Source organism: Aspergillus pseudonomiae (genome assembly GCF_009193645.1).
Source record: "Aspergillus pseudonomiae strain CBS 119388 unplaced genomic scaffold BDV37scaffold_40, whole genome shotgun sequence".
Lineage (NCBI taxonomy): Eukaryota > Fungi > Ascomycota > Eurotiomycetes > Eurotiales > Aspergillaceae > Aspergillus > Aspergillus pseudonomiae.
In genome coordinates this window covers 42,456-67,641 of record NW_022476032.1, presented here as the reverse complement: position 1 = coordinate 67,641, position 25,186 = coordinate 42,456, and the positions used below count along the sequence as shown (strand labels likewise).

Here is a 25,186-nt window from a genome sequence, read left to right as displayed (position 1 = left end):
GTACGGTTCTTATTAGGGATGAGAAGCAGTGGGGTCGGTACTGAGCAAAAGGTCTCGTTGGCGCAGCCCCGAAAGTTAGATTCCCAGAATCATCTTTCATTGGCCAAAAGAAGCTTGGGCCCTCCCAAATAAGTACCTTCGTGGTTTCCCATTGGTAGGGGAAAGGAAAGACTTTAAGAAGTCCTGGACCTAGCCGCTGTCGGCGTCTGGCTTGGCAAGGATCCGCTTCCTTCTTCGCCAACAGGCATGAAGACCTTTCTCCTGAATTGGCTAGTCTGAGGATATTGAGTCATGGACGGTCCTGTTTGGGAAATGGATGAGATAAGCATTCTGAAAAACCACTTTACACGTCGGACTGCAATAACATTTCTCCGACGCGTTCGCGTTTCCAACGCGTTTCTGCAAAAAGAAAGTTATTATTGCTCCTTTGATCCACACACACTGCCAGGGCAACTTGAATATACCCCCCCCCTCCTGTCACTCTCACCCATAATTTACCCAATTGATCAAGGAACATTCATCCTGTCACGCAAGAAGGGGTACGTTCAATTAGCTCTTTCGACCCGACTGTATAGCGGCCTTGCTCTGGCTGCCCTTCACCATGTCGTCCCTTTTCGACGCCGTTCTTCAATCCGAGCTGGACTCGAACGTCGGCTCTCGCGACCATCGTCTGCACTCAGATCAACTTCCCAGCTCTAGGCCACATCCGCCCTCGGAAAGTAATGGCCCTATGAGTGATATGCACGCTTTCCCTGACGATCAAGTCGTTGAGTCGAATTCGTCGACCGTGACCCGCCGCCGAAACCCATATGTAAAGCCTCCTCCTCCCTTGGTCGATGTGGCAGGCGAAAAAGTACAGCAGGCCTTTGAGGAATTGCTTGAGACTTACCGGGAGGAACCTACATGGTCTGCGCCGCCTCCGTCTTCCGAAATCCTCAGCGACAAATACTACATTGCTCAAATCCATGGCATGAACAAGCATTCGCTGTCTACACTATATGTGGATTTCACCCACCTGACATCACTGGATAACCCCATCCTAGCAGACGCCATTGTCAACCAATTCTACCGATTCCATCCGTTCCTCACCAAGGGACTGCACAATCTCATTGCGAAATATGAGCCCGACTTTTATACGCACCATCGCAAAGTTGACAAGGTGAACTCAGATGCCAGCACGTCGATGATGGGAGGCAATTCGAGCGTTGGCATCTCCGACAAACATGAGATGGGAGAATACGTCCAGGAGAGGACACGTCACCAGCAGACAGACAAATTGTTCTCTCTCGCTTTCTATAATTTGCCTCTTGTCTCACGTTTGCGCCAACTCCGAACCTCACAGATCGGAAAATTGCTCTCCATCTCTGGCACTGTCACGCGGACGTCTGAGATTCGTCCGGAGTTGTCTCTAGGTACTTTTATCTGTGAGAACTGCAAAACGGTGTGCCCCGATGTTGAACAGACTTTCAAGTATACAGAGCCTTCGGAATGCCCGAACCAGTCTTGCGGAAACCGCTCTGGTTGGCGTCTAGACATTGGGAAGAGCACTTTTGTTGATTGGCAGAAGGTGAAACTACAGGAATCATCACATGAGATCCCCACTGGCAGCATGCCCCGTACTATGGATGTCATACTTCGTGGTGAGATGGTCGATCGTGCCAAGGCTGGCGAGCGGTGTATCTTCACTGGCACTTTGATTGTTGTTCCCGACGTCAGCCAACTAGGACTGCCCGGCGTGCGACCTGAGGCTGTCCGTGATGACTCTGCATTCCGCAGCGGAGATGTTGGTGGTGGGGGACTCACTGGTCTGAAGGCTCTTGGTGCGAGGGACTTGACCTACCGTCTCGCCTTCCTCGCTTGTATGGTCACCCCAGACACCACTACTCCTGGTCAGCAAACCAATCAGCACTTGAATGGGCAGTCTCATAACATTCTCGCTTCCCTCAACCAACTCACTGAGCCTGAAGACAACGAGGACAAAGCCCAGGAGGCGTTTCTTCACACCTTAACCCCATACGAAGTGGAGGACCTAAAAGGACTCGTTCATTCGGATTATATCTATTCTCGGCTCGTGGACTCCATCGCTCCCATGATTTATGGCCACCGTCAGATCAAAAAGGGCTTGCTTCTGCAACTAATTGGCGGAGTCAGCAAACATACAGCACAGGAGAACATGCAGCTCCGTGGTGATATCAACGTATGCATAGTTGGTGATCCTTCAACAAGCAAAAGTCAATTCTTAAAGTAGGTATTCAGGGTGTATTGTATAGGAACGGGCAGCTGACTGTAATTCTAGATACATTTGCTCTTTGCATCCTCGCGCGGTCTACACAAGTGGAAAAGCCTCGTCAGCCGCTGGTCTGACTGCTTCGGTTGTGAAGGATGCCGAGACCGGTGAATTCACCATTGAGGCCGGTGCCCTGATGCTTGCGGTAGGCGTTTCCCTCAGTCCTTCACTTTCTCTAAACGCAGCTGACGATTGTTTGATACATAGAATGGTGGTGGCATCTGTGCTATTGACGAATTCGATAAGATGGACATCAGTGATCAAGTTGCTATCCACGAAGCTATGGAACAGCAGACGATCTCGATCGCGAAGGCAGGAATCCATACGACTCTCAACGCACGTGCATCTATCCTCGCCGCAGCTAATCCTATTGGTGGACGATACAACCCCAAGGCCACCCTGCGAGCCAATCTCAACTTCAGTGCTCCCATTATGAGTAGATTCGATTTGTTCTTCGTAATCCGAGATGAGCCCAATGAAACTGTCGATCGCAACTTGGCCGACCATATCGTCAACGTACACATGAACCGCGACGAAGCCGTTCAGCCGGAGTTGAGTACCGAACAGTTACAGCGCTATATTCGATTCGCCCGGACATTCAGGCCAGTCTTCACTGATGAGGCCAAGGCTTTGTTGGTTGAGAAATACAAGGAGCTCCGTTCTAATGACTCCCAAGGCGGCAATGGCAGGTCTTCGTACCGCATCACCGTGCGCCAGCTGGAGTCTTTGGTTCGTCTTTCCGAAGCTGTTGCCAAGGCTAACTGTGTCGAGGAGATCGTACCGAGGTTCGTGCAAGAAGCGTATGATCTTCTCCGGCAGAGTATTGTCACGGTTGAAAAGGATGATGTCGAAGTCGATGACGATGAAGAACTTGTCAACGCGGCGGCACGTGATGAGGATCACGAAATGGGCGACGGCGAACGTGACCGAGAAGGCGACAGCCCTATGCGTGACGATGTGGAAGAGCAGCCAGCGCCATCGCGCCCAAGGACTAAGATCACCTTCGATAAATATATGAAGATTCTGAACCTCGTTGTCCGCCGAGTCAACGAGGATGAGTCTACCTCTGGTGAGGGTGTAGAGGAGGAGGATCTCATTGTCTGGTACTTGGAGCAAATTGAATCTGAGCTGGAGAACGAGGAAGATCTGCAACGAGAGCGCAGTTTGGCTGTGAAGGTTTTGAAGAGAATGGTCAAGGTTTGTTCCTCTATACAGCCCTGCCTGGTTGATTTGCCTGGCTAACCGTTTATCTCAGGACAACATCCTCATGCCCATTCGGGGAGAAGGCTTGGTTGATGCAGCCGATGGAGACCCAGAGATCTCCCACCGCACCGTTTACGTTTTGCATCCCAACTGTGCGGTGGATGACATTGTGCTCCCGGATCCTAAGAGCAAACGGTGATGATAATAAGCATATAAGACGGAGTAATACTGATTACGAGTTATGAGGTGTGCTTGTGCATTGTTATTTGGGTTAGATGTGGATATCTCGGATTAGATTAATAGTTCGGCGTCACTTTTCAGCGCAAACGAACCCTGCCATCTGCCATTATTTTTGTAATCTTTTGTATCCTAATACGCTTACTATATAGGCGACATGCCCATCTTATTTTCGTATCATCTATGCTGAACCAGCCGCATTGGGAAATTGTTTTTGATTCCATTGAGCTTGCCACAAATCTGCTCGCCCTGGGCTGCCGTCGGACACGTGCCGTATTCCTGAAAAGACAGTTTCGAAGGGGGCAACTAGTAATCAACTTTGTGCATCATACTGCCGCACAAAGAGTGCGGCAAAGCGCGAATAGAAAAGCAGAAAGTTAAGAGTTCCATAACAATAGGTACTACTAAGATATATATTCTTTGCATACTTAGGTTATATCCTTCCCACTCAACGACAGCACCTGCTCCAAACGTATACTTTTAATATCTAACACTCCCATCCTAGATATATATATATGTGTAAGGCGAGAAGACCAAAACCACAAAATCTACTCTGCATACCCCGAACAGCACTAACACAGTGACATGATCCCCCGACGAACGGACACACACGTGAGAATCAAACACGGACATTCCCTTCAGCGGTAACCCGCGGGGCCAAATCTAAATCATACGCATAATCCTCTATTTCAATCCATGGTGGGGGAGGGAGGGATGTAATATTAGCCTTTTAGGTTGGCGCGCGGGGGTTCAACTGCCATCAAGCTCGTGCTGTTTCGGTAGTTTCACTGATCTGACATGAGGGACTACAAGATGGCTAACCGAATTAGGGTACACTACATTACGACTCATGGGGAAGGTCTGTGGGCAAATAACGTTGGTAGGGAGTGTTGTTTGTTTGTGGTTATGCCTGTGCTAGGACCTCACAGGCTATTACTGTATTTGTTAAGGATTGACTGGGCTGCTGCACTTGTACTGAGATTCATAACGTCCTCTCTTTGCTCTTTGCTCTTTTTTTTTTTTTTTTTTTTTTTTTTTTTTTTTTTTTTTTTTTTTTTTTTTTTTTTTTTTTTTTTTTTTATAATCAAATTGATATTTCATTAGACAATAGGAATATCAGCATTAGTCGTGCATAAACTAATCTCCAGAGATAGTACGGCATACGGAGTACACCGGAGTCCACATCCCCCCCCCTCCCCCCGTATTCCCCGACAATTCAATACCCCGTAAACAGAGTAAACAGAGGTAAACCGTAAACTGCAAACCTCGGCAAAAACACTATCTATCCACTATCCCAGACACAGTAAGACTCTGCTCTTCCTCTCAGCCTAAGCGACTCATTCGCCACGAGCACCAGTCACGAATCGATCCCGTAGGATTACGCATTGACGCAGGAAATTGCCTGTTTAGGAAGTCAGTACTTTTTGCCTTGCATTAGTTTCGTAACTTCTGTTTCGGGGGGAAGAAGGGTCGGGGATATGACTCGTTGATGTGCACTGGGTTTGGGTTTGAGATCTATTCTATGGACTCTGGAGTGAGGGTGTTTGTAGTCTTGGATTTGATTCTGCTAGGATATCTGCAATCTAATAGGCAAGGTGGCGTGCTTCGGTTTGTTGGTTTGTCTGGACAAAAGATTGAATGGAGTACTACTGTTTATATTATAGATTCTTTGCTGGGATTGTTGATTTGATTTTTGTAGATGGATGTGTATACTATACTTGCAGTGTATTTATTGTAAAGACTGGCAAACTGGCAGGAATCGAACATGCCCGCGGCAGGCCATCCCTGACGAGGATAAACACGCAGCCGAGCTTCCCCCCGACGCCGGTCGACGAAAGGGGGTGGGCAGACGAGCCTATCACGTCCAACAGACGGCTTCCCTTCATCCTGCGTGTATGGTATGTATGGTATGGTCAGGGTACTTTTGGAACTTTGTCCACAGGCAGATCGTGTAATACTAGTCGATGCATGAATTCCTTATGTTATGCTATGTATGTACTTCTGATTTTTGGACTGTGCAGATCAGATCAACAATATACTTGTCAAGTAGAAAGAAAAACAATATGAGGTCAAATGCCAATGCGAACGCCGCGCTCTCCAGTCCGATATGCTAAACATGTTCGTCACGAACGAATGGATGTCGATGGTAGAAATTATCAATCGCTCAGAGAGACCAAGGAGAGACTAAACAAGACAAGGAAAAAAAAAAAAAAAGTAGAGAGTGATTCTCAAAACCTCAATGAAGGGAGGGGTTAGGTATCATCGCTAAAACAACTCGAATCAAAGATGCCGCTCCAAGGCACGCTCTGCGGCGTAGTATCCGCGGAGACGATTATGCCGCCGCTGCGTATTGCATCGCAACACGGTATGTAGTGTCTAAGCCCTCATCATCATTCGTCGGGCTCGGAACGTAGATAAGTCAATCGATTCTTCGGATTCCGTCCCGTCGTCCACCTCGATCGCTCCGATATCTGATGTCGGCACCTTGTTGCTCCCGGGGCTAACTGTCAACTGTATAGATTCCACGTGTGGAGCCTCGTTCTCCTTCGCGGCACGTTCCTTTTCCTGTTCCTCCGTGAGACGTCGCACTTCACCCGTGGCCAGTTCGAGCAGCGCTTTGAATTTATCCAGCACCCCCTGTAGTTCTTCCGAGCAGTCGCCCACCCGGAGGAACTGGTAAGCCGCCGTCTCACACAAACTATGAGCCAACTCCAACTGTCGATCTGCCATCTCAAAGGGGGAATTCTTCGCCATCACCCGGGCCTGCGGCGGAGGCCCCCGATTCCGGGTGCTGCGGATCTGGGACAGCAACTGATCATCAGAACCATCCGCGGAAGGAGGAAGCGGCGGGCTGTTCATGCGCGAGGGTTTGTTCAGAGCACTACTACGCATGGCGCCCATCTGGGACATCTTTCCCCTCCGAATGTTGTTTCTGGCCGTCCCGATAACCCGCACCATTTCCTCCAGCGACTTCTGCGTCTCCCCGTCGTAATGGATCACTAGGTTGTATCGGGTGCTGACAAAAGGGTTCTCCTCGGAGGCCACGGAGGGGGCTTCGTCCGTGCCACGCTTTCGAGGGTTCGGGGCCGGGGTCGACGGGTCCTGGGGGGCGGGCTGGGGGGTGTCGGAGTCTTTCTGGGTCGGTGCATCTACGGGGGGCGGCGATTGTGTGACGGCATTCCGCAGGTCGTCGGTCCGGATGGAGCACACGGAGCTATTCTTGCGTCGACGCGGTCTCCCCGGTGTGACGGCGAGTTTCTTGTACGCCTCGGCATATTCGGCATGTTTGGCGGCGGTGTGGGTGGCCAGATCAGAGATCCGGGTAATCCATGTGGGTAAATTATCGGAGAGGTGGGAGAAAGCCCCCAAGGCGTCCATTGCACCAGCGGGCATGGGGGAATTGTTCGCTCAGGGTGCGTCTGACAAGGGTAAAATATGCGGTCGATTGATGGTGTCGAAGATATCCCAACGGGGAAGAATATGGCTGGTAAAACCGGGGGTTAAAGAAGAAAAGTCGTGCCGTCGTTCAAGTCGTCAGTCGTCCTAAAGATGTGGAGGATCTGGGGTATAGAAGTCGAGAATCCCGGCAGCCGTAGCGGCATTTGTCACCCGCTTTGGGTCGTAACTACAGTTCCATGGAATGTTGAAGCGTATCTATGAGCCAGGGAGACTAAACTGAGTCACTGGTTGGGAACAAATTGAAGGAGGGGGAATCGAGAGCGAAGTGGTAGAATTTCGAATGGAATTGAGGGAGAGACTAGCTAAAAGAACATAAAGAAAAGAAGGAATCGAAGGGAAAGGAAAGAAATGCGACCGGACGGGACGAGCGAGACTTCAGAGGGAGCCAAAGTGGAGACCCAGTCGTTCGTAGCGGATAATACGACGGACTAAGGTACGAGGTGTACACACGGTATCATGATACGTCCACATTACCGTACCTATCGGCCTCCACAAGAAACAGGCGACGTCCCCGAAATGACTGAGTGAAGCCCGAGCGTGGGTCCAGCCATGCGAATTGCAGCAGCAGCAAGCAATATCGATCCCGTCTGGAATGTGAATCTATTGATGGACCTATCGTACCTATCGTACCTGTCTTTTGATCCCCTCATCGCTGACCGTTCTCACCCACTATCCTGCTAGTGATATGACCATGGACTGCAGAATAACCCTGATTCAGTCGTGGGTCGGTTGGCAGTCTCCACCCTCGGTAAGTGATCGGGGATGGGGGTCTGACCGTACCGTACCAAACCTACCCAGGGCACGACGGCCCCTCCCGTTTCGTTACTGTCCAATAGTCGAGGCCTGACCGGCGGGACCAGAACTTCAGGCATCCACACCCTTTCCTCCTTGGCACGTCGATGAATCCCTGGTCGTTGGTCCATTATTATCATTCTTTAAACATCGTTCGATTTCCTGAACAGTCATCCTCACACCCTTGCAATGCGACCCGGATCCTCGAAAGGAGCGGTGAAGAACCCCTCGTGGACATCTTACTTATGCATCTAGACAGTTCTTGAGAAAGACATGCAGATGGCGTCGGGATCGGTCCTCCCGGGCTGGAGGGGTTGACCAAAGTCGTCGTACAAAATTCGATCCCCGGTTACCTCCGTGCGACAGGGACTGACTTCGAGATGCTTTGGAAAGGTCCTGGAAGATCGGAAAGCCTTTTGTGTTCTAGAAAACGGGTGTCACTAGAAATGCCACGGGGAAATTAAAAAATTCCCAAGAAAAAAAAAAGGGGGGGGGAAGGAGTGATCTCTCACACCAGAGTCTCCTGTTAAGGTTCTTCTCCCGCCATGAAACAAAGAATATCACCACTGATTCAGGTACATGTCGATAATATTATATCAGCATATGTTATGATCCACACTGAACGGCAAGCCCGTTAGACTAACCACAGTTGCACTCGGAAAAGTGATTAATTAAAGTATGTACGTACGTAACTCTACTAAGTGGCAGGTCTGGAGCAAGAAACCCGAGGCAGCCAATTGAAAGACAGTGGCATGGATGTTCTCAACGGCTTCTTTACCCAAGTAAGCCCTTAGACGTAACGGCTATTTAGAACGACGGCAACGAATGCCATGTTGGGCGTAAGTTCCCGACGTTTCCGTCTCCGCTTTCAAAGGTCGCCTGGCGATCGTCGTGCAATCATTTCACATGGGGCAACAGATGAAAGCGACGAGCAAGGCAAAGGAATCGATATCCTGGTTATAATCGCAAAGATGTCTGTTCATGGCCGACGGGAACCAAAACACGCCGTTGCCAAGCGCTCTCCCCAAGTTGGCACTAATTCCAAGGCAATGGCTTGCAACCCATCCTACCTGCCTTCCCTCGCCAGTATTAGACGCACGTATGGCACGAGCGATTCCTAGTCGCAAGGTTCTTGGTTCGTTACGACGAACCGGTCACGGAGAATGGACGAGAATCTAGTCTCGGTCTACGACACGAATACATCAGACAATGGTGGTCTTACTGTGCTAGTGGCTCGGGTTCATGTTGATCAGTGACAACGCATCATCTTCTGTCTGTCACCTGCCATGTAAGCAATTGTCCACTTGGCAACACCGATCCCTCGCTGCTGCATACAGACGCAAATCCTGGATACGAACCATGAAGGTTAGGTAAACCAGTGCTGTTCTCAGCAACTGGACTCTGGGTGCATAATTACAACGAAGAACCAGATGAATTGCAAGCAATAACGCAGCGGACACTGTGTGTGCGCCGATGTAGTCGGGGAAATACGGCTTCTGAAGAGTATCTGTACAGAGTAGTCATTGGTCCTGCACCGTAGTGACAATATCCTCCATCTGCAATCATGTACGGAGCACCGGAGACCTTGGCTTTTTGCCACCGTCGTGAATGCAATGCCCTACATAGTTAGACCATTACGTTGCATGCGTAGCAGGGTTTATCGTGGGCGAATACGGTCGTACGGTCGTTCAATCAGTGGCTTGCCGCGGTTAAATCTTTTTCTGATAGTTTTGGTGAAATGTTCAGTTGACTATCTGACTTGTTAGAGTAAGTACAGCCAGGACAGTCCGCGGAAATATACAGTAGAAAAATCTACTATGCGGAGCAATTTACACAGTAAGGCATACTGAAGGTGTAAACCAGGTTCCTTCGTACAATAATGCATAGATGGTATTATATAATATCAGGACAGGTAACTATCTGTGTCGTGTACGAAGTTAGTACTATTATACTGCTTGGTCAACAACAATGTGCATGTGACCACGAGACTTTCAACAAACAAGCCAAGTACTATGCTGACTACTGCTCCTAATGGTGGTGTTCAGGGCAACCCTGGACTACGAAGTAGTACTACTACTAGTACTACTACTAGTAGTATGTAGTACGCACCTTGTGGCTGTGAATACGTGTCAGTTTTGTTGTCTGCATTCTGCAGGTTGCCCGTTCTTTTCTTTTTCTTCAGCCTTCGGAAGCTAAATCCGCAACCATGTGCAAAATAATCTTCTACTCCTGTTGTTGCTTACCTGCCTTTAGCTCTTGACTCAAGAGAGTGTAGAGGTAGGCCCTTGGTTCTAGACTACCCACCCAGTCATACGCTTCATGGCCATGATGCCTTCAACCAACTTGCCAGCAGGGTACAAAGCTTGTGATATCGCAGTAAACACATCCCACCCTGATTCTTGCTTTATTGTATGATTTTAATAATCTACCAGGTAGCTAACACTACATGGCGCATGGTGTACAGGCGGAGATTTCTACGCATGACCGCAGCGTGCATCCTATTGCGTCAACCGGAGACGACCTGAAGATGTACCTAGCTGGATAAAAGTCGATTCCAGGCGAGAAGCGACAAACCTGCAATATCTCAGCGAAACAGCATTGAGGCTTGCTGCAAAGTTGTCGCAATCTCTCATGCAGGTCTCGCCTCAGCTTCTCTATTGGAAATCGTCTTCCTGGCCCAAGCAACTCCTGCGTCTAGACCAACTTCAGCACAGAGTATACCGGAAAATGTGCCATCAACAGCTGTGATGTTGGGTATATAGAGGTGCTGCTCGTCGGCATAACAACTTCTCTATCCATCCTTCGATTTATCTACACAGTCCGGCTTAAGAATACTGGGCCTCTGCACAAGGTAAAAGAATTACAGAAGACTTTCAGGAATATCTCTAGCTGATTGCATATACCGGTCCAGTCCTTCCGATCACGACGTATACTTCGTTATCACACAGTTAACCACGAATCAGAATGGCTGAAGCTACCGGTAAGTGTACTTCTACCCACCTGGGGTACAACTACTTAGATGATCCAGGACAAACTTTCGACGCTGACCGCGGCCAATATTGGAGCGGCGAGATTGAAGCAGGCACTGCCAAGATCACTCGGTACCAAGATGGTAGACCTACGCGGTTTACCTTCAAGAAACCGTTCCAGAAGGCACCACATGTTCAGTTCACCCCTGACTTTGGGGATAACCCAGCCGCAGGATTCAAACAGTCTTGGCTTTACTTCCTGGGCCAGGGAAAGCCGGCGGTAGATAAGGAGGGCTTTACCGTGGGATGCTTTACGGACGCTAGACATGAGCTGACGTTCAGGTACACCGCCATTGAGATACGTGAGAGGTACTGAGTGCCTAGTAACTTTGGCTGTGGCATGTGTGATAGGGTCACCGGGAACGTTAATTGTCAATAGCCCAGTTATGTGAAGCATTCTATGAAGATACTATTTGGCTTTCGCATCTGTCCTGGCGTAATTCTTCCACGTTCAGTCGGACCCCCTTCACATATGTAGATGGAAAGATTCCTTAAACTATCAAGATGTGCCTTCTACATAAATACGCACTACGCTAACACGGAACCATTCTTCATAAAAAAGACCTGGTCGCTTCCTGGACTTTGGCTATAACCTAGCTAACATTACGACTTGCATCCGACAATGCTGAAGGCCCGAGATAGGAGAATAATCAGGTGCCTAAGCTCTGGATTTACGAGACTGATGTGACAGGGCATGGCCAGTGCAGATAATCACACTACCAAAAGAATCAATATTGATATAGAGAATTGGTTCAAGCGTGAGGACTTCATATCCTTGCAAGAAAGGTTCAATGATCGGCCAAATACTCTTCAATGGAAAGGATATATCAAATGTCATCATCTATATATACCACAAACACTTATCTCTCGTGGCACAAGAGCCTACGATCCTTCAGGGTCAGCGTTTCTTCCGTCTGCGTAACAATCTTTTCACTGACTATCGCAGGCACGATCCGAGATAACATTCTCCTTGGTATTGATCCCAGAACAAGAAGTGACAGTCAAGTCCACGCCGCCAAGGGCAGAGCTATGATTTCCGTTGCACATCGATTGGACACTGTGCAGAATGCCGATATAGCCTTCGTTTTAGATGAAGGTGATCAATTGTTAGACAAGGGCAGTCATCTAGAGCTTCTTAGGAAAGGAGAGGTCTACTATCAAATGGTACGTTCAAGAATATCAAGTTCTACATTTTAGTTTTATGGGTAACGTTATTTTAATGAAGGGGAAACAGTGTCAGAACCAAGCACTCGATTAGTAGTGCAGAGAACTTGGTAAGGAAGACTGGGTTATGGGATTTGGTATCATTTCGGCATGGTTAGTTTATGCACCTCGAGGATGAAACGTAGCTCATTTATACTTGATAGTGCAGTTTATTTCGAATGGTACGTTCGGTTTTTGGTCGGCCTCCTCGGTGTATTTTTGACGAGTGACGTCTGCTGCAAGAGCTTAGCTCATATGTGCCTTATACAGCATACCAATCTGGTGTTCAAAGTGACAGGTCATTGATGGTAATAAGCAAGAGCGGAATGTTACGCCGTGGGCTTCGTCTAAGGACTCTGTGACTGGTTAGCTATCCTGGTTAGATGAGACTTCCCACGATGACTAGAATTTACTAGTGATCGGTGATGATGGGTGACCGTGAGGTCCGAAACGATGCAAACCCAATCCGTGGGTATCAGCCTAAGATTCAAGAGCCAGGCCTATTGAGTACGTATATTTAATAGTTAGACAGTGTGAATGAGTTGACCTGGTAAAATCTACTATGAGCGTAGGAATTAAGTAACTGGTGAGGTTAACCACGAAGAACTAGAATAGGTACATGAATGAATGTCCTTATATATCCTCTCTCTTGGTATCCTTGAACCAAAAAGCCGAGTTTACCCTCGCAAAAATCGTAAAAGGGCTACAAAGATCCACGGGCGGGCAGATTTGGAGTTGGCTCATGATAGTACATCATCCGGTAAGAGATTCCAGGCTATGGCGGTCTTGGATTACCCGAGTAAGGGCAGCAATGCTAACTCTCTTCTCTCTACCCTCGGAGCTTGAAGACGATTATAAGTAGTGTTTCTATTCTGTGCAAGGCAAACTATCTATGAGCTTATTTCAACCCCCCAGACAACAGGAGACTCTGGCCCGTCATATACCCAGTAGTCACTAACATGGTGACTACATTGGCCGTCTCCTCCGGCGTACCCAGCCGGCCTAAAGGAATAGTCGCCACTGTGTCTTGAATTGCTGCAGCACTGGGGACCATGCCCGTATCACCTATCATAGCAGGCGCGACATCATTGACACTGATGTTGTATTCCGCCAGACGGGTGGCGAGATTCTTCATCATGCCGGTAAGCCCTCCCTTGGACGCAGCGTAGTCTGAGACAAGAGCATTAGAAATCACCGCATGTGAACAAGGATAAGAATATCAACTAACGACATCCATTGATTCCTCCCCCACAAGCAGCAATCGAAGACATGAACACGATCCGGCCCCATCGCTGCGCCTTCATATGCTCTACCACGCCCTTGACCAGAACAAAGGAAGCGCGAAGATTAATATTAAGCATGTAATCGAATTCCTCGAGCGGGATGTCCCATATATTAGTTATTCGTTTCCCGTAGCCAGCGTTTGAGATCAGGATGTCGGGTCTTTGGCCGTGTTGAGCGTCGGTCTCCTGGAATAGATTCTCGATTTGGTCGGCGGATCCAACATCGACTTTGTGGGTTGAAATGCGCAGCTTGTTCTCGGCGTATTTGGACTGTAGTTCTGTGACGAGTTCGTTTATCGATGTTGGATTAGTTGAGTATGTCAGTGCGAGGTGAACTCCACGTTCAGCTAGCTGGTGAGAGCATGCTGCCCCGATTCTAAAGCAGTGAACTTTTGTCAGCAGCTGGATATCTCATCGTGAACTGTGGGATGGTATGGGTACCCTCCTGATGCGCCCGTGACTAGGGCTAGGCGGCCGCGTATCTCATTTAGTGTCATCCTCTTATGAATATGGAATGCACGATGCCAATGGGACAGGGAAGTCTATTCTTTCTCACGCAAAGGTATGATATTGTGTAGTTTTAGGATGTCTACTTTAACCTCGGCTGCAACTCGCGGTGACCTCCACATGGTGAGAGCGGCCTTTGAATGAGAGCGCCAATAACGCCTAAGATAAAGCTACTATCGCTGATACCTCACCGAGCTAACGGATTTACTCCGCATATCGATCATGTCTCATGATGGGAACAGACGCAATCCGATTGTAGTAAGCTACTGGCTATCTGATCCACCATGGGCGGAGCTCCTCCCAAGACCCACTTAGTGCATCTTCGCGAGCTCCTCCTAGACTAGTTATACCGCTAGTAGTCAACCTTATACCCCGGAGTAAGATTCAATGTGCAACAGCACGTTGAGCCTTTTATCGCTCGTATCTGATAGCTTGGTATATGTTATCGCAAACAGACTTCTCGGGTGAATGATAGAAATTACCGTCGGCTATTGATCAGTCTGAGTCACTTCCACGATAATCTTTTTGTGAAAATAACGTTACAATGCTTGTGAGCAGGACGAAGGACAGAATACGACTAACCCCACCAACGTTCTTAGAAACAGATGCCAGTGATGTAACGGAAATCCTGGGCGGTGATGGAGATATCCCTCTCGTTGACGCCGGGCGCCCGGTCTATTAAAACGTGGAAAGGCAACACCACCAAGTGACGAGTATGAGAGCACCATATACTGAAATGGTGTAGGGCTAGATTGTAGTGTGTTAACCCGGTTAAAGAAGAACAAAATCCAATACATGCAACAGCATTAGTATGGAGGTCCATGAAAAAAAGCGTATCGAAACGATGAATTGGCCTATGCCAAACAGCCATGAGCACCTGCGACAAGGCTGATGTTTTATAGATAATGCGCCCTTCTTGACAGCTAAGACAGGTCATCTGCTTTTACAATTCTAAAACGTATATACTCCCATTGTATCAGTTGTTCAGAGTATAGGTCTAGTATACACTACAGGCAACCAGGCGCCGCGATAAGAGCATAACGATGAACCCTAGATTTGACATTAGGAGAAACTTTATGCGATAGCAGCAAGCTTAGTAACATATTCTTTGTAACTAACTAACTAACTAACTATACTTCATGTTAATAATAATCGAAACTGGTTTGTCCTGATAGACTCTAGTCTTAATTGAGAGTTTGAGACGCATATACTAGCTGCTGTGGACAGTACTAGCGCTCTTTGACGGGCGCTAACTACTAGCGCTACTGCTACGAGAAGGCAGCCTAGGTAGCTGGAGAACTATCGGAGAGGTGGAAGTTCTATAAATGTTAGCTTTGAGAGCCATTATGTCTTCTATCCAAAATTGAATATATGAGCTATATAGGCTTGTTTTCTTCTGATCTTCTACCCTTCTATTGATTTGTTGATTATTAGTTTATTGTTTGGTCTCACAAACTTCGAACGATGTCTAAAATCTTCAAGGCTGCGTTCTAAGGGCTTGCGAAGGAAGCACGCGACAAGGCCGATACCCTTGTAAACCCAGTATTCCCCTCGGCAGCAACTACTACTAGTAGTACGATTCAAAGGGCGCCTGTCTAATGAGGTGTTGGGAATACCTTTTCCCGCCCCATGTCATCTGACCCAATACCGTAAACAAAAGTGATTCCCAGAGTCAGCATCCAATCTTCCACCTTACTAAGACTAAATTAGCGGCTGGTATTGACCCAGAAGTTGGATAGGTGATGCGGTAGTTCGTTCTTCTTTCAAACAAGCCATTGGCACGCTGCACAAGAATGTATCTCTCACAACTCTCTCACATTTCCCGCATTGGTTCGACACATTCACAGACTCTTCGCTATCTCAGACGAATTTAAATGACACAATCTGTAACTACCCCTCTGTGGAAAGCCACAGAGGACAGCTCAGGTAACTCTTAAATTGCTGAGTGCTCGATTGTAGACTAACCTTACCGATAGAGATACTTATCAACGAGGCAGATCTATACAAATATCAACGATATAGGTAACTGTATAATTTAATCTTAAAAATACCTGAAAATGGCTAACATTACTTAGAAATAACGAATCTCATAATCTTGCAATACACTACTGTAAATTCAACCCACCAGCGCTTTTAAATATATCTAGACATTGACATCTCCCACGGGACTCCCACCGTGGACGGGAATTGGGACTAACCTTTAGTCTTAAGGCTTTTCAAGAGCTCCTTCTCGCTAAAATAATAATATATTATATACAGAGATGGTCTAGGAATATAAGTCTATAGACAAAGCAAGTTAAAGCTGGGCTCCTAACTCTTGCTCCCGCAAGAGTTATCCAGGAAAATAAATAATATTCCTTTTCTAGCCTAGTCCCATCTCTTGATCGCTTGGTAATTTCTAGAATTTGGATATACAGCGATACTGTTTAACGAATAATATAATTGTCAATATTTATATATACTTGTTAGAGGCTGTAGGTATACTCTAATTAAATATTAAAGAATAGATATCCGCACTCCAGTTATATAAGAAGTAGCTTAATTATATATATGATTCGAAGATATATAATACTTGATACTCTAAGAGACAGTATCTTAATTATATCTCTTATTCATTATAAGTATAGACAAAATATTTATTATATTATATTTTAGGGAACAGTTAGTATACCTGCTCCTTCTATAATATTACTACTAGTTCAATTACCCATAATTTGTCTGTATTATAGGTCTCTTATAACCCTTTTTATTCACTTAATAATCGATAATAAGATGCATTCTCTAAATAATCTAATAATTCTTATGAATTCAGAGTTATTATCCATCGTCCCACTATACTCTTTTGAGTCTTCTCTTAACTAGAATTATCTAGCTCACTCTGCACAATAAGTTCAGGACCCTCAAAGCTATTATATATTAATCATACTGCATGTTCTAATAAAAACTTTCAGCCTATGATATCCACAGCTCAGTCTATCGGCCACATGATGGGTGTAAGGGTGAACAATAGGAAACCCTTTTACCACTTATCAATCAAATATATTAGGCCCTCAAGAATGGAACATTTCCATTAACCAGTGGAAAGGCTCTCCTCGCTAAGAATCAATCTGAAGAATATTCCTATAAGCGCCGGGGCTTTGTTTATTGCTCGTCAACTCCACGGTGCCGACCTTGATGCTATTGTTCTAATGCTAATACAACGACTGTGGTTTCAGTGAACTTCTTGAATAGGATATATCTAGAATATATAGAACATGCTGAATAGTCAATGCAGCCTGTTTGCACTCCTGCCTATGGCTTAAACCCTTCTGCCCCAGCTAGGTTACTTAGATTCTCCAATGTATGCTTCCATCTATCTGACGCAAATAGGTTGGGATGCCGCGGTTTCTTGGACTCTTCCAGCGCATACATAAATGGAGTCATTCCTTTCTCGTCTTGGTCATTCCAGTTGATGAGATTCTTTTGCAAAATGAAGTTAAGAATATCTTTACTCACTGAGCCATGAATAGCTCCATGATGTAAGATATTCTTTCCACTCTTGTCCGTCGCGGACAAATTCACACCGTATTCTGATAAGACCTTCAAAAGCTCGACCTCCGCCTTCCAATTGTGCATCGCCAGGTGCGCTAAGTTCTCACCTTTTGGGCTTGTCCAGAGTGCACCAGCTCCCTGCAGCAGAAGAGAGAGGCAAATTTCTGACTGGCATGACAATTTAAACCGCCGCAGGTATATGCTAAGAGGGGTGTCTCCATTTTTGTCAATGTCGTCAACTCTCACACCATGGTCCAGTAGTATGGTAACCATTTCGAGGGAGCAGATACATGATTGGAGATGATGATGCAGTAAGGATTTGCCCAGTCTGTCTGTTTCGAGACATATCTGTCGGCTTCCATCTCTATCCTTGTTTAGGATTATTCTTACGGTGTCACACCTATCGTGGTGCACGGCGTAATGCAAAGCGGTCAAACCTTCTGAATCCTTGTTGGTAATAGAACAACCCCAGTCCAGGAATTTGCAGACGCTCATAGAACTTCCTGCTCTGCAGGCGAGGTGTAATGCTCTTTGTCCTTTCCAGTTACGTGCAAAAGCATTGGCCCCCTTCTCGAGCAGTGACTGAACAATCACTTCCGAGTCAATTTGGTCATATCGAAGTTTATGAAGTGGTGATTCTAGTGCGGTGTTTGCGACATTCACATCAATATCACTTCTTGCAAGAAGGATATTAATTACCGCTGATCTCTGTTCATCGATATATGCGTGGATCTCGCGTGCTTCCTCTCCCTCATAGTCAGATATGTAGTCAGCACTAAGCTCAACTTGCCATCTGTTGTCCGTCCATGCGTCATCGTTTGCCAATCCCCTTGGACTGCTTCCTAGGCTGCCTCTATTCAGGGCAATATGCAATGGTGTGTCCCCGTCGTGAGACTGTGAGTTTGGATTGGCACCCTTGTCCAGGAGATATTCAGTCATTGCACAGTGGCCGCTACAAGCTGCAAAATGTAGCGGTGTGAGACCAACAGCGTTGGTAATATTCGCTTCTGCATTTTGAGGTGGCTGACGTCTTTGATAGGTTGTTTTTTTAGCTTCCATACTAATCGTGCAAAAGTTTCTCTCAACGCCAATATTAATATCGACGCCCGCCTGGAGAAGTATATCCACAACTTGGCGATTTCCTGTGGCAACTGCATAATGCAGCGGGGTCATGTTATCAAGATCAGCCAAGCTGGCATCAATATCCCAAGATAAGAGCAAGTGGGCTAGATTGGCGCTCTTATCCTTTGCGGCGAGCACTACCAAATGTAATGCATTCCGACTCATTGTATCTATGGCATTGACAAAGGCCCCAGCATCTAATAGCTCTTTGATCGCCGCAATACTGAGCTTGTCTGCGGCAGCCAGTAAGGGCGTCTGCCCATCTATATCCTGAATCTCGGTAAGTGCACCTTTGCTTATCAGGAGATGTGTCAGTACAGCGTTGTCTTGGCTTGCTGCATAATGCAACGCAGCTCTCATCTCGGTATCTGTCACATTAACATCGAGCCCCCCATGTAGAAGAACTTCAACTGTCCGAATCTGCCCTCCCATCACTGCCCAATGTAGAGCGGTATGACCAAAACTATCCACAGTAGCGATGCATGGTGTATCCTTTAGAAAGTCTATAACTTCATGGTTTATTCCGAAGTATGCGGCGATATGCAACCCTATAACCCCTTCCAGTTTCCTCAACGGACGGAAGAGAGATCCTTCTTCCAGTATAACCTGCGCTGCGCTAGCCAGCACTGAGCTATGCCGCAGGAAATATGATGTTAACTGTTTGACTTCGAGATAGGATTCCCTAGCATAGAAACCCCAATACCGTGCGACATACTCGTAAAGGGGATTGTCTTTTAATCGCTGTCGGTATTCTTCCCAAGTCGTAGCTGGGCCCCTTTCAAATGTTTCATATGATAGGTAGGTCACACAAGTCTTTGCAATATTCACATCGGCATCGGGAAACCGTTCTATCCAAGATTGATCAATGTACTCCTGTGCTGTGAAGTGGACCAGGCGTACTATTCCACAACTTTTGTCGGCGGTGACCAAGCCAGCGCAAACATCGACTATTATGTCAATGGCTGGGATATTATCTAAATCAATTGAGCATGAGTTCTCTGTAACAGCTAAGGCGTGCTGTAGCTCGATGATTCCCAACGGTCGCCGTGCACGAAATATCCAAGAAAGAATCTGAGCAGCTAGTATTCTGCGGTTCATAGGCTGTTGCTCAATTCTGTGCATAATCCTGTCGTAAGCTGCACTGTATGCGCCAGAAACTTTAGGTAACATTTCTAAAGTCCTTTTGATTTCGAAGATGGTTATCGTATCCTTCAGTGACTGCAAATGAAGATATGCGAGGAGAAACCTGACCCAACATTCAGCAGACTACTAAGTAATGGTATACCAGCAAACTCTTACATTCCATCAGTTGCTTTTATAATTGCCGATACGATCTTTTCTTCCAACCCAGGCTTCTCCAGAACAGACTTCGGTAGCCAAGCTACATTGTCGTCGAGATATCTCCGGATGTCTTCATCGCGAGCGCGAATCTCGAGCACGATACTCCCTCTTTCGTCAAATTCTGTCTCTATTGCATGAATATGTCGCGATGTCACGAAGAGATTCACACGGGTTTTGCCCTGCAGACTGAACAATATTGCTAGGATATCTGACCGTGACCCGACAGAGCCACTGCATTCATCCAGCGCGTCAATGATTATAAAGGTCCTCGTATACCCGCGAACGACTTCCAGCAAGATATCCATAATATCATCCGATGAAGGGCGAGTATTTCGGGTTATATGCTGGTTGTAAAAACTTCTTACAATCTCCGGAATGGAAGGCCGAATCAACTGCGAAAGGAGGCTTGAAAGCAGATCACTACGCGAGATCTGGGGCTTTTGCCAGTCGAAGTATACGTACGCAATACCCGTGTTCGTGTCCGCGTCCCTCTGATAGTTCTGGCACAAGTGATCAATGATGAAAGAGGCAGCGAAAGTTTTGCCTGCACCAGGAATGCCTGGGCAAAAAAGAATCTGGTTGTCCTTCTCCAACCATTTTCCAAACTCTTCTGACTTAATGAGCCACCCACCTGTCCCCTTTTGCCATTTATCCAGGTAATATTTCTGGTCCTTGGAGTAGTCAATGCCTGCAAACCATTCGCGAATAAATTTGTCTTCCTGATTCCCCTTAGTATCCCGCCATGGTGGTAAACAACATAAAAGGTCTTTTGCATAAGCTGCCGCTGCCATTGCTGCATAACCTTGCCACAGGTCATTTTTATGCGTGTCCGAATAGTCACATATACCCCGAATGACCAAGCAAGGAAAGTGGTTCATCAAACCTGCAGCTTCCATCTCGAAGCATAGAACCCCCTTTTCTGCTGCAAGCTTATCGCGTATTGAAGCGTCCTTCATGAGTTGGTTTGCCGACGCAATTAAGCCATGGTGGATCATAGGGTTATCATCGGTTCCACTTCTCTCAGGGCGCACGACTAAATTAGATTTACTGTCATTGCGCTCTGTCCAAAAGCGGAGAAAAATGCCTAAGCTAAGAAGGATGTCCCAGAGAAACTAGACCTGAAACTCAGCGTGAAACCAGCAAAAGCAATGCCAATGCTTCTCACCATACCTTTCTTGTCAATACCATAAACATTGATCGCGCACTGCCTGATGTATCGCTATGGGAATGAACAATTTCAGATTTGTACAGCTTGTCAGTGCTTGGATGTGGCCTTTGGTATTCCTTTCGTAATCTTTCGTTCTTCTTTAGGACATTGGATATATGTTCGTCGAGCTGATGGCCCTCGGTGTCGTGTTTGGCTCGGAGCACACTCACAGCCGTGAGCAGACACGTCGGTGGCTGATTCCAAAAACCTGTATATTGGAAGCTTTTGTTTTGAATGGTTTTACCGAAATCATATTGGACCACACCACCGGCCGTATTACTAGGGGTACTGACAACAACATCACCTAAGCGGATATCGTGACGTTGACTGGGCGCACCTCCACCAACACCAACCAATAGGCCGATTTTAACATTCGGGAAGCTATGCAACATGTCTCTCCCGACGCTCGCAGCAGAGCATATACCATAAATGCCATCCGGTAAGACAGCTATAACCACAAGGTGGGCTCCAAGCTTGCCGAAGGTATAAGTATTGTTGTCGTGTTTTGAAAGCTCAAATGTTTCCTCGTATACCTCGTCCAGAAAAGCTAGGGCAGCGACGTATTCCTTGCGGATGGCACAGATCCAGCCCACTGTGTATTTATCCCGAGAAGGCATCACGTTAAGCGAAGCAGTGGCAAAGGCAGGGAGGATTGGAATTTAAGGTCAGCTCACACTTAAGTCGACTCGTGAAGATATTTACTGGGAACATAAAGATGATGGGTTGAAAGATCAGAGACCGAACCCAGCATCCGGCAACTCAGCCTTGTGTCTTCCTTCCCTTATACGCACGAATGAAGATACACCACGTCAATTGTGTTTGAAGCCTTGATTATGCAGATTTAGCGCCCACGCCACTTCGCGAAACACCAATAGCTAGCGAAAAGTAAACTCCCCCCACCAGTTATATAGTACTAATGACCACACATCTACCAGCTGTATTATCTGCATATCTATTTATTCATGTGTTCAGGTGATTTGATTACACTCTGTATAATAACTAGTCAGTCGTCATAAGGGACTGCTTCGGTTTTAGCTTGTCACATCTTCGTCCGTCCCTTAACATTGCAGTGTATACAGGTTATCTGATCTTTTAAAAAGTTCGGATGACCCTTCTGTGAAGCACGTGACTGCCAAGCACAAATTAATAAGTAAAACGGGTCAGATTAATGTATACAGTAACTATAATACAATTTCTCTGTATTATTATTTATTACTTTTAATATTAAGTATTTCTTAAGAACTTTCCAAGTGCTTTTTAAGTACTTTTTAAGTACTTTTTAAGTATTTATTATTCTTTAAATTCTTTATATTTTTTATATTTTTTATATTTATATAGATTTTTATTATTTAAAAATAAGATTATTTATTATTAGTTATATAAAAGATAAAAATAAAAATAAATAAAAATTTTTAAATAAATATATATATTTATTAAGTACTTAAAAAGTACTTAGAAAGTACTTAAGAAATACTTAATATTAAAAGTAATAAATAATACTATAGAAAATTGGTATTTTTTATAGTAATAGATCATACAGTGAAAAATATTGTATTTTGTTCCTGACGGTCACGGGACTAAAATTTGATTATTAAGCGCCTCGAGGGTGGCGCGAGCTGGAAGTAGGGTCTCGATGACCTGCAACCACACAATTTCTCACCGATTCTATGATTCTATCTATATGACAATTTTTCTTATTTTGGCTATTGATATACGTGGCCAAAATGCTCAGTGATTAGTATTTAGTCGCCTAGTTTGCTCTAGTTATCCAGGAATTCAGACGCTCATGCATTAATATCTTTGGCCATAGAATTACTAGTGTATTCCGAATACTATTTATGTTGACTTCTTGGAAAGTTTTTCTGTATTAGGGCCTCACCGAAGAAGGGTTGTGCTTACCTATATACCAAGGAGCATTACAGGTTGACGACAAGCAAAATGAGATTGGTCTGAAGCAGCTGCAGCCATGCAATCTAAGGTCTAGTCCAGGCGCCAATCCAGGTTCCAGACGGTCTAAGATACAAAGTATGTTTCTGCTTGGAGTGGCATCCCCAGTGAACCATGGGCAGCAGCGTTGATTCCTCACACAGTGGCCTGCTTGTCTGACTGAAGCTTATCTGTTTGCTCTGTACAATGCATATCGTCATCTTCCTGCGTCGGGCGAGTATTGACCCATGGAATTCCGCCGGATAGAATAAATGCCAGAGCGCTACCAGCTATTGGAAGATACTAGTAGAGTCAGCATCGCCAGCTTAATACGGAGGTGACAAGATTAGAAGATTAACTCACAAAGATAGTTGTGATGGCTTTATTGTATGCAATGATAATATCGGCTAAACGGTCCGGAAATGCTTGTACAGCAACTTCCCGCACCCTTAGGGTTCCAGTATTAAGAAGCATCTCGATCTGCTTATAATCCAACGATGCCTGATCTTGTAGCTGTCTTTTCAATTCGTTCTGAAAGATAGCGCCTCCTATGCTTTGCATCACCGCACTTCCAAAGTATTGCGTGAAGAGAACAGTCGCTATCCCGACTGGAACGTAGTGAGGTCTGTCCTTCAATACAAGCTGAACTGTAAGTAAAGGAATCTGGGCTGCAAATCCACAACCCAGGCCCTGGAAGATCTGATAACCAATCCACAATGCGGACGTTGAGGATACAGTAAAAGTTGTGTAAAGCCCGTTCGCAATGCAGAGAAAGGCAGAACCAATGAAGAGCCACGGATTATAATATCTGAGGTGTTTGGCTATAGCAATACAGCGTCAGTATAAATTTTCGTGAAATGGTGAGAATATATCCTGTCTTTACCTAGTATTCCAGAGACAAGGGATCCAAAAACCTGAGTACAAACCGAAGGCAGAAGCATGACTCCACTGCGAATGGGGCTTGCAGACTTAATAATTTGAAACCATTCCGGTAGATAGTAGACCGGAATGACGAATGACCCCAAAAACAAAAAGGCAAATGCAATACTAAGCATTGTCGATCTGCCCCGCAGAAGCACGATTGGGATCATAGCTTGATCCCCCATGTAACATTCCCAGAAGATAAAGATCGCTATCATCACTGCAAAGCCGATGAAGAGTCCGATCACGGTCGCTGAGTTCCAGGGATATTCGCCACCTCCCCACTGTAAGGCCAACATCACCATAATGATGGAGGGTATAAAGAGAGCACATCCGATCAAATCGAGCTGTTTTAGGAAGGACACACGTTGGGCCCCAGTGTTTTGAGGCGGATGGAAAAATAAAAGCAACGTCACCACAGTCACTGCTCCTGCTGGAAGATTGATTAGAAAGCACCACCTCCAAGTATATTCAGCCAAAGCACCTCCGATAATTGGGGCGACAACAGTTCCCAGGGCATAAAGAGAGGTTATCAGCCCAGTGAACAGTGGACGCTGCTGAGGGGTTGTTATCAATGCAATTACTGAGAGACCACCCGACACTACCCCAGAGCCTCCAGCACCAGCGACTGCTCTTCCGATTATGAACATTTCGGAACTGTTTGCCACACCGCAAATCAGAGATCCTAGAAGGAATATGCCGTAGAACCCGAGGTATGTCCATCGCAGCGACAGCAATGACGAGAGCTTGCCACTGATAGGTTGAAGAGCGCACATCGTGAGCGGATAGGTAGCTCCATACCAGCCGATATCTGTTGTAGCATGGAAGTGGGTTGATATTGAAGGAATGGCCTTTGAGAGGTAACTTTTAGTTCCACAAAAAATCAAGCAATAGAACTGAGAGACTTTCAATGAACTCACAGTAGCAATAATAGAGACATCCAATGATATCAGGAAAGTGGCTATCATAATTCCGGCCAAGATGCTATAGAGCTTCACAGAGCCGACCGGCTGTGCTCTGGACATGGCGTCAGGACTTGAAGACATTATCAACAAGGTTGACCAAGATTTCAAACGATTGTATTAGTTGTCTATGGCAATGGAGTTATTCGAAATGTTACCGCAGGTTTTATGCTGTC

At 46.2% G+C, this 25,186-nt stretch overlaps 6 protein-coding genes across 6 annotated transcripts; 2 read left to right on the top strand and 4 right to left on the bottom strand.

The window, feature by feature from the left end:
• The first annotated feature begins 227 nt into the window (after nucleotides 1-227).
• BDV37DRAFT_250370 (MCM DNA helicase complex subunit MCM6) lies at nucleotides 228-4,109 on the top strand. The gene is made up of 4 exons (XM_032082176.1): nucleotides 228-2,244; nucleotides 2,297-2,432; nucleotides 2,495-3,484; nucleotides 3,543-4,109. Exons 1-4 carry the CDS (start codon nucleotides 602-604, stop codon nucleotides 3,687-3,689), a joined length of 2,916 nt encoding a protein of 971 aa, XP_031940675.1. The 5' UTR covers nucleotides 228-601; the 3' UTR covers nucleotides 3,690-4,109.
• Nucleotides 4,110-5,948: 1,839 nt separating this feature from the next.
• Nucleotides 5,949-7,491, bottom strand: BDV37DRAFT_142122 (uncharacterized protein). The gene has a single exon (XM_032078848.1). It carries the CDS (start codon nucleotides 7,118-7,120, stop codon nucleotides 6,104-6,106), a length of 1,017 nt encoding a protein of 338 aa, XP_031940674.1. The 5' UTR covers nucleotides 7,121-7,491; the 3' UTR covers nucleotides 5,949-6,103.
• Nucleotides 7,492-10,942: 3,451 nt separating this feature from the next.
• On the top strand, nucleotides 10,943-11,323 carry BDV37DRAFT_283776 (uncharacterized protein; the record flags this gene model as incomplete). Its single annotated transcript, XM_032087363.1, has 2 exons — nucleotides 10,943-10,958; nucleotides 11,007-11,323. The coding sequence occupies 2 exons, from the start codon at nucleotides 10,943-10,945 to the stop codon at nucleotides 11,321-11,323; spliced, it is 333 nt and encodes a 110-aa protein (XP_031940673.1).
• Nucleotides 11,324-13,108: 1,785 nt separating this feature from the next.
• BDV37DRAFT_272128 (SDR family NAD(P)-dependent oxidoreductase) lies at nucleotides 13,109-13,990 on the bottom strand (the record flags this gene model as incomplete). Its single annotated transcript, XM_032084821.1, has 3 exons — nucleotides 13,109-13,380; nucleotides 13,439-13,869; nucleotides 13,935-13,990. The coding sequence occupies 3 exons, from the start codon at nucleotides 13,988-13,990 to the stop codon at nucleotides 13,109-13,111; spliced, it is 759 nt and encodes a 252-aa protein (XP_031940672.1).
• A 3,301-nt stretch (nucleotides 13,991-17,291) lies between these two features.
• On the bottom strand, nucleotides 17,292-21,818 carry BDV37DRAFT_294640 (ankyrin repeat-containing domain protein; the record flags this gene model as incomplete). The annotated part of the gene is made up of 6 exons (XM_032089677.1): nucleotides 17,292-17,494; nucleotides 17,537-17,879; nucleotides 17,922-19,899; nucleotides 19,953-20,005; nucleotides 20,039-21,054; nucleotides 21,200-21,818. 6 exons carry the CDS (start codon nucleotides 21,816-21,818, stop codon nucleotides 17,292-17,294), a joined length of 4,212 nt encoding a protein of 1,403 aa, XP_031940671.1.
• Nucleotides 21,819-23,283: 1,465 nt separating this feature from the next.
• Nucleotides 23,284-25,073, bottom strand: BDV37DRAFT_283773 (putative MFS multidrug transporter; the record flags this gene model as incomplete). The annotated part of the gene is made up of 4 exons (XM_032087362.1): nucleotides 23,284-23,430; nucleotides 23,491-23,948; nucleotides 24,011-24,899; nucleotides 24,969-25,073. 4 exons carry the CDS (start codon nucleotides 25,071-25,073, stop codon nucleotides 23,284-23,286), a joined length of 1,599 nt encoding a protein of 532 aa, XP_031940670.1.
• Between the last annotated feature and the right edge of the window lie 113 nt (nucleotides 25,074-25,186).

Excerpts from the sequence above, each read along its gene's own strand:
- BDV37DRAFT_250370 (XM_032082176.1), top strand. The coding sequence starts at position 602 with ATGTCGTCCCTTTTCGACGCCGTTCTTCAATCCGAGCTGGACTCGAAC. Across the intron at positions 2,433-2,494 it reads CCGGTGCCCTGATGCTTGCG|AATGGTGGTGGCATCTGTGC; the intron begins GTAGGCGTTTCC and ends TTTGATACATAG. Across the intron at positions 3,485-3,542 it reads TTTTGAAGAGAATGGTCAAG|GACAACATCCTCATGCCCAT; the intron begins GTTTGTTCCTCT and ends CGTTTATCTCAG.
- BDV37DRAFT_142122 (XM_032078848.1), bottom strand. The coding sequence starts at position 7,120 with ATGCCCGCTGGTGCAATGGACGCCTTGGGGGCTTTCTCCCACCTCTCC.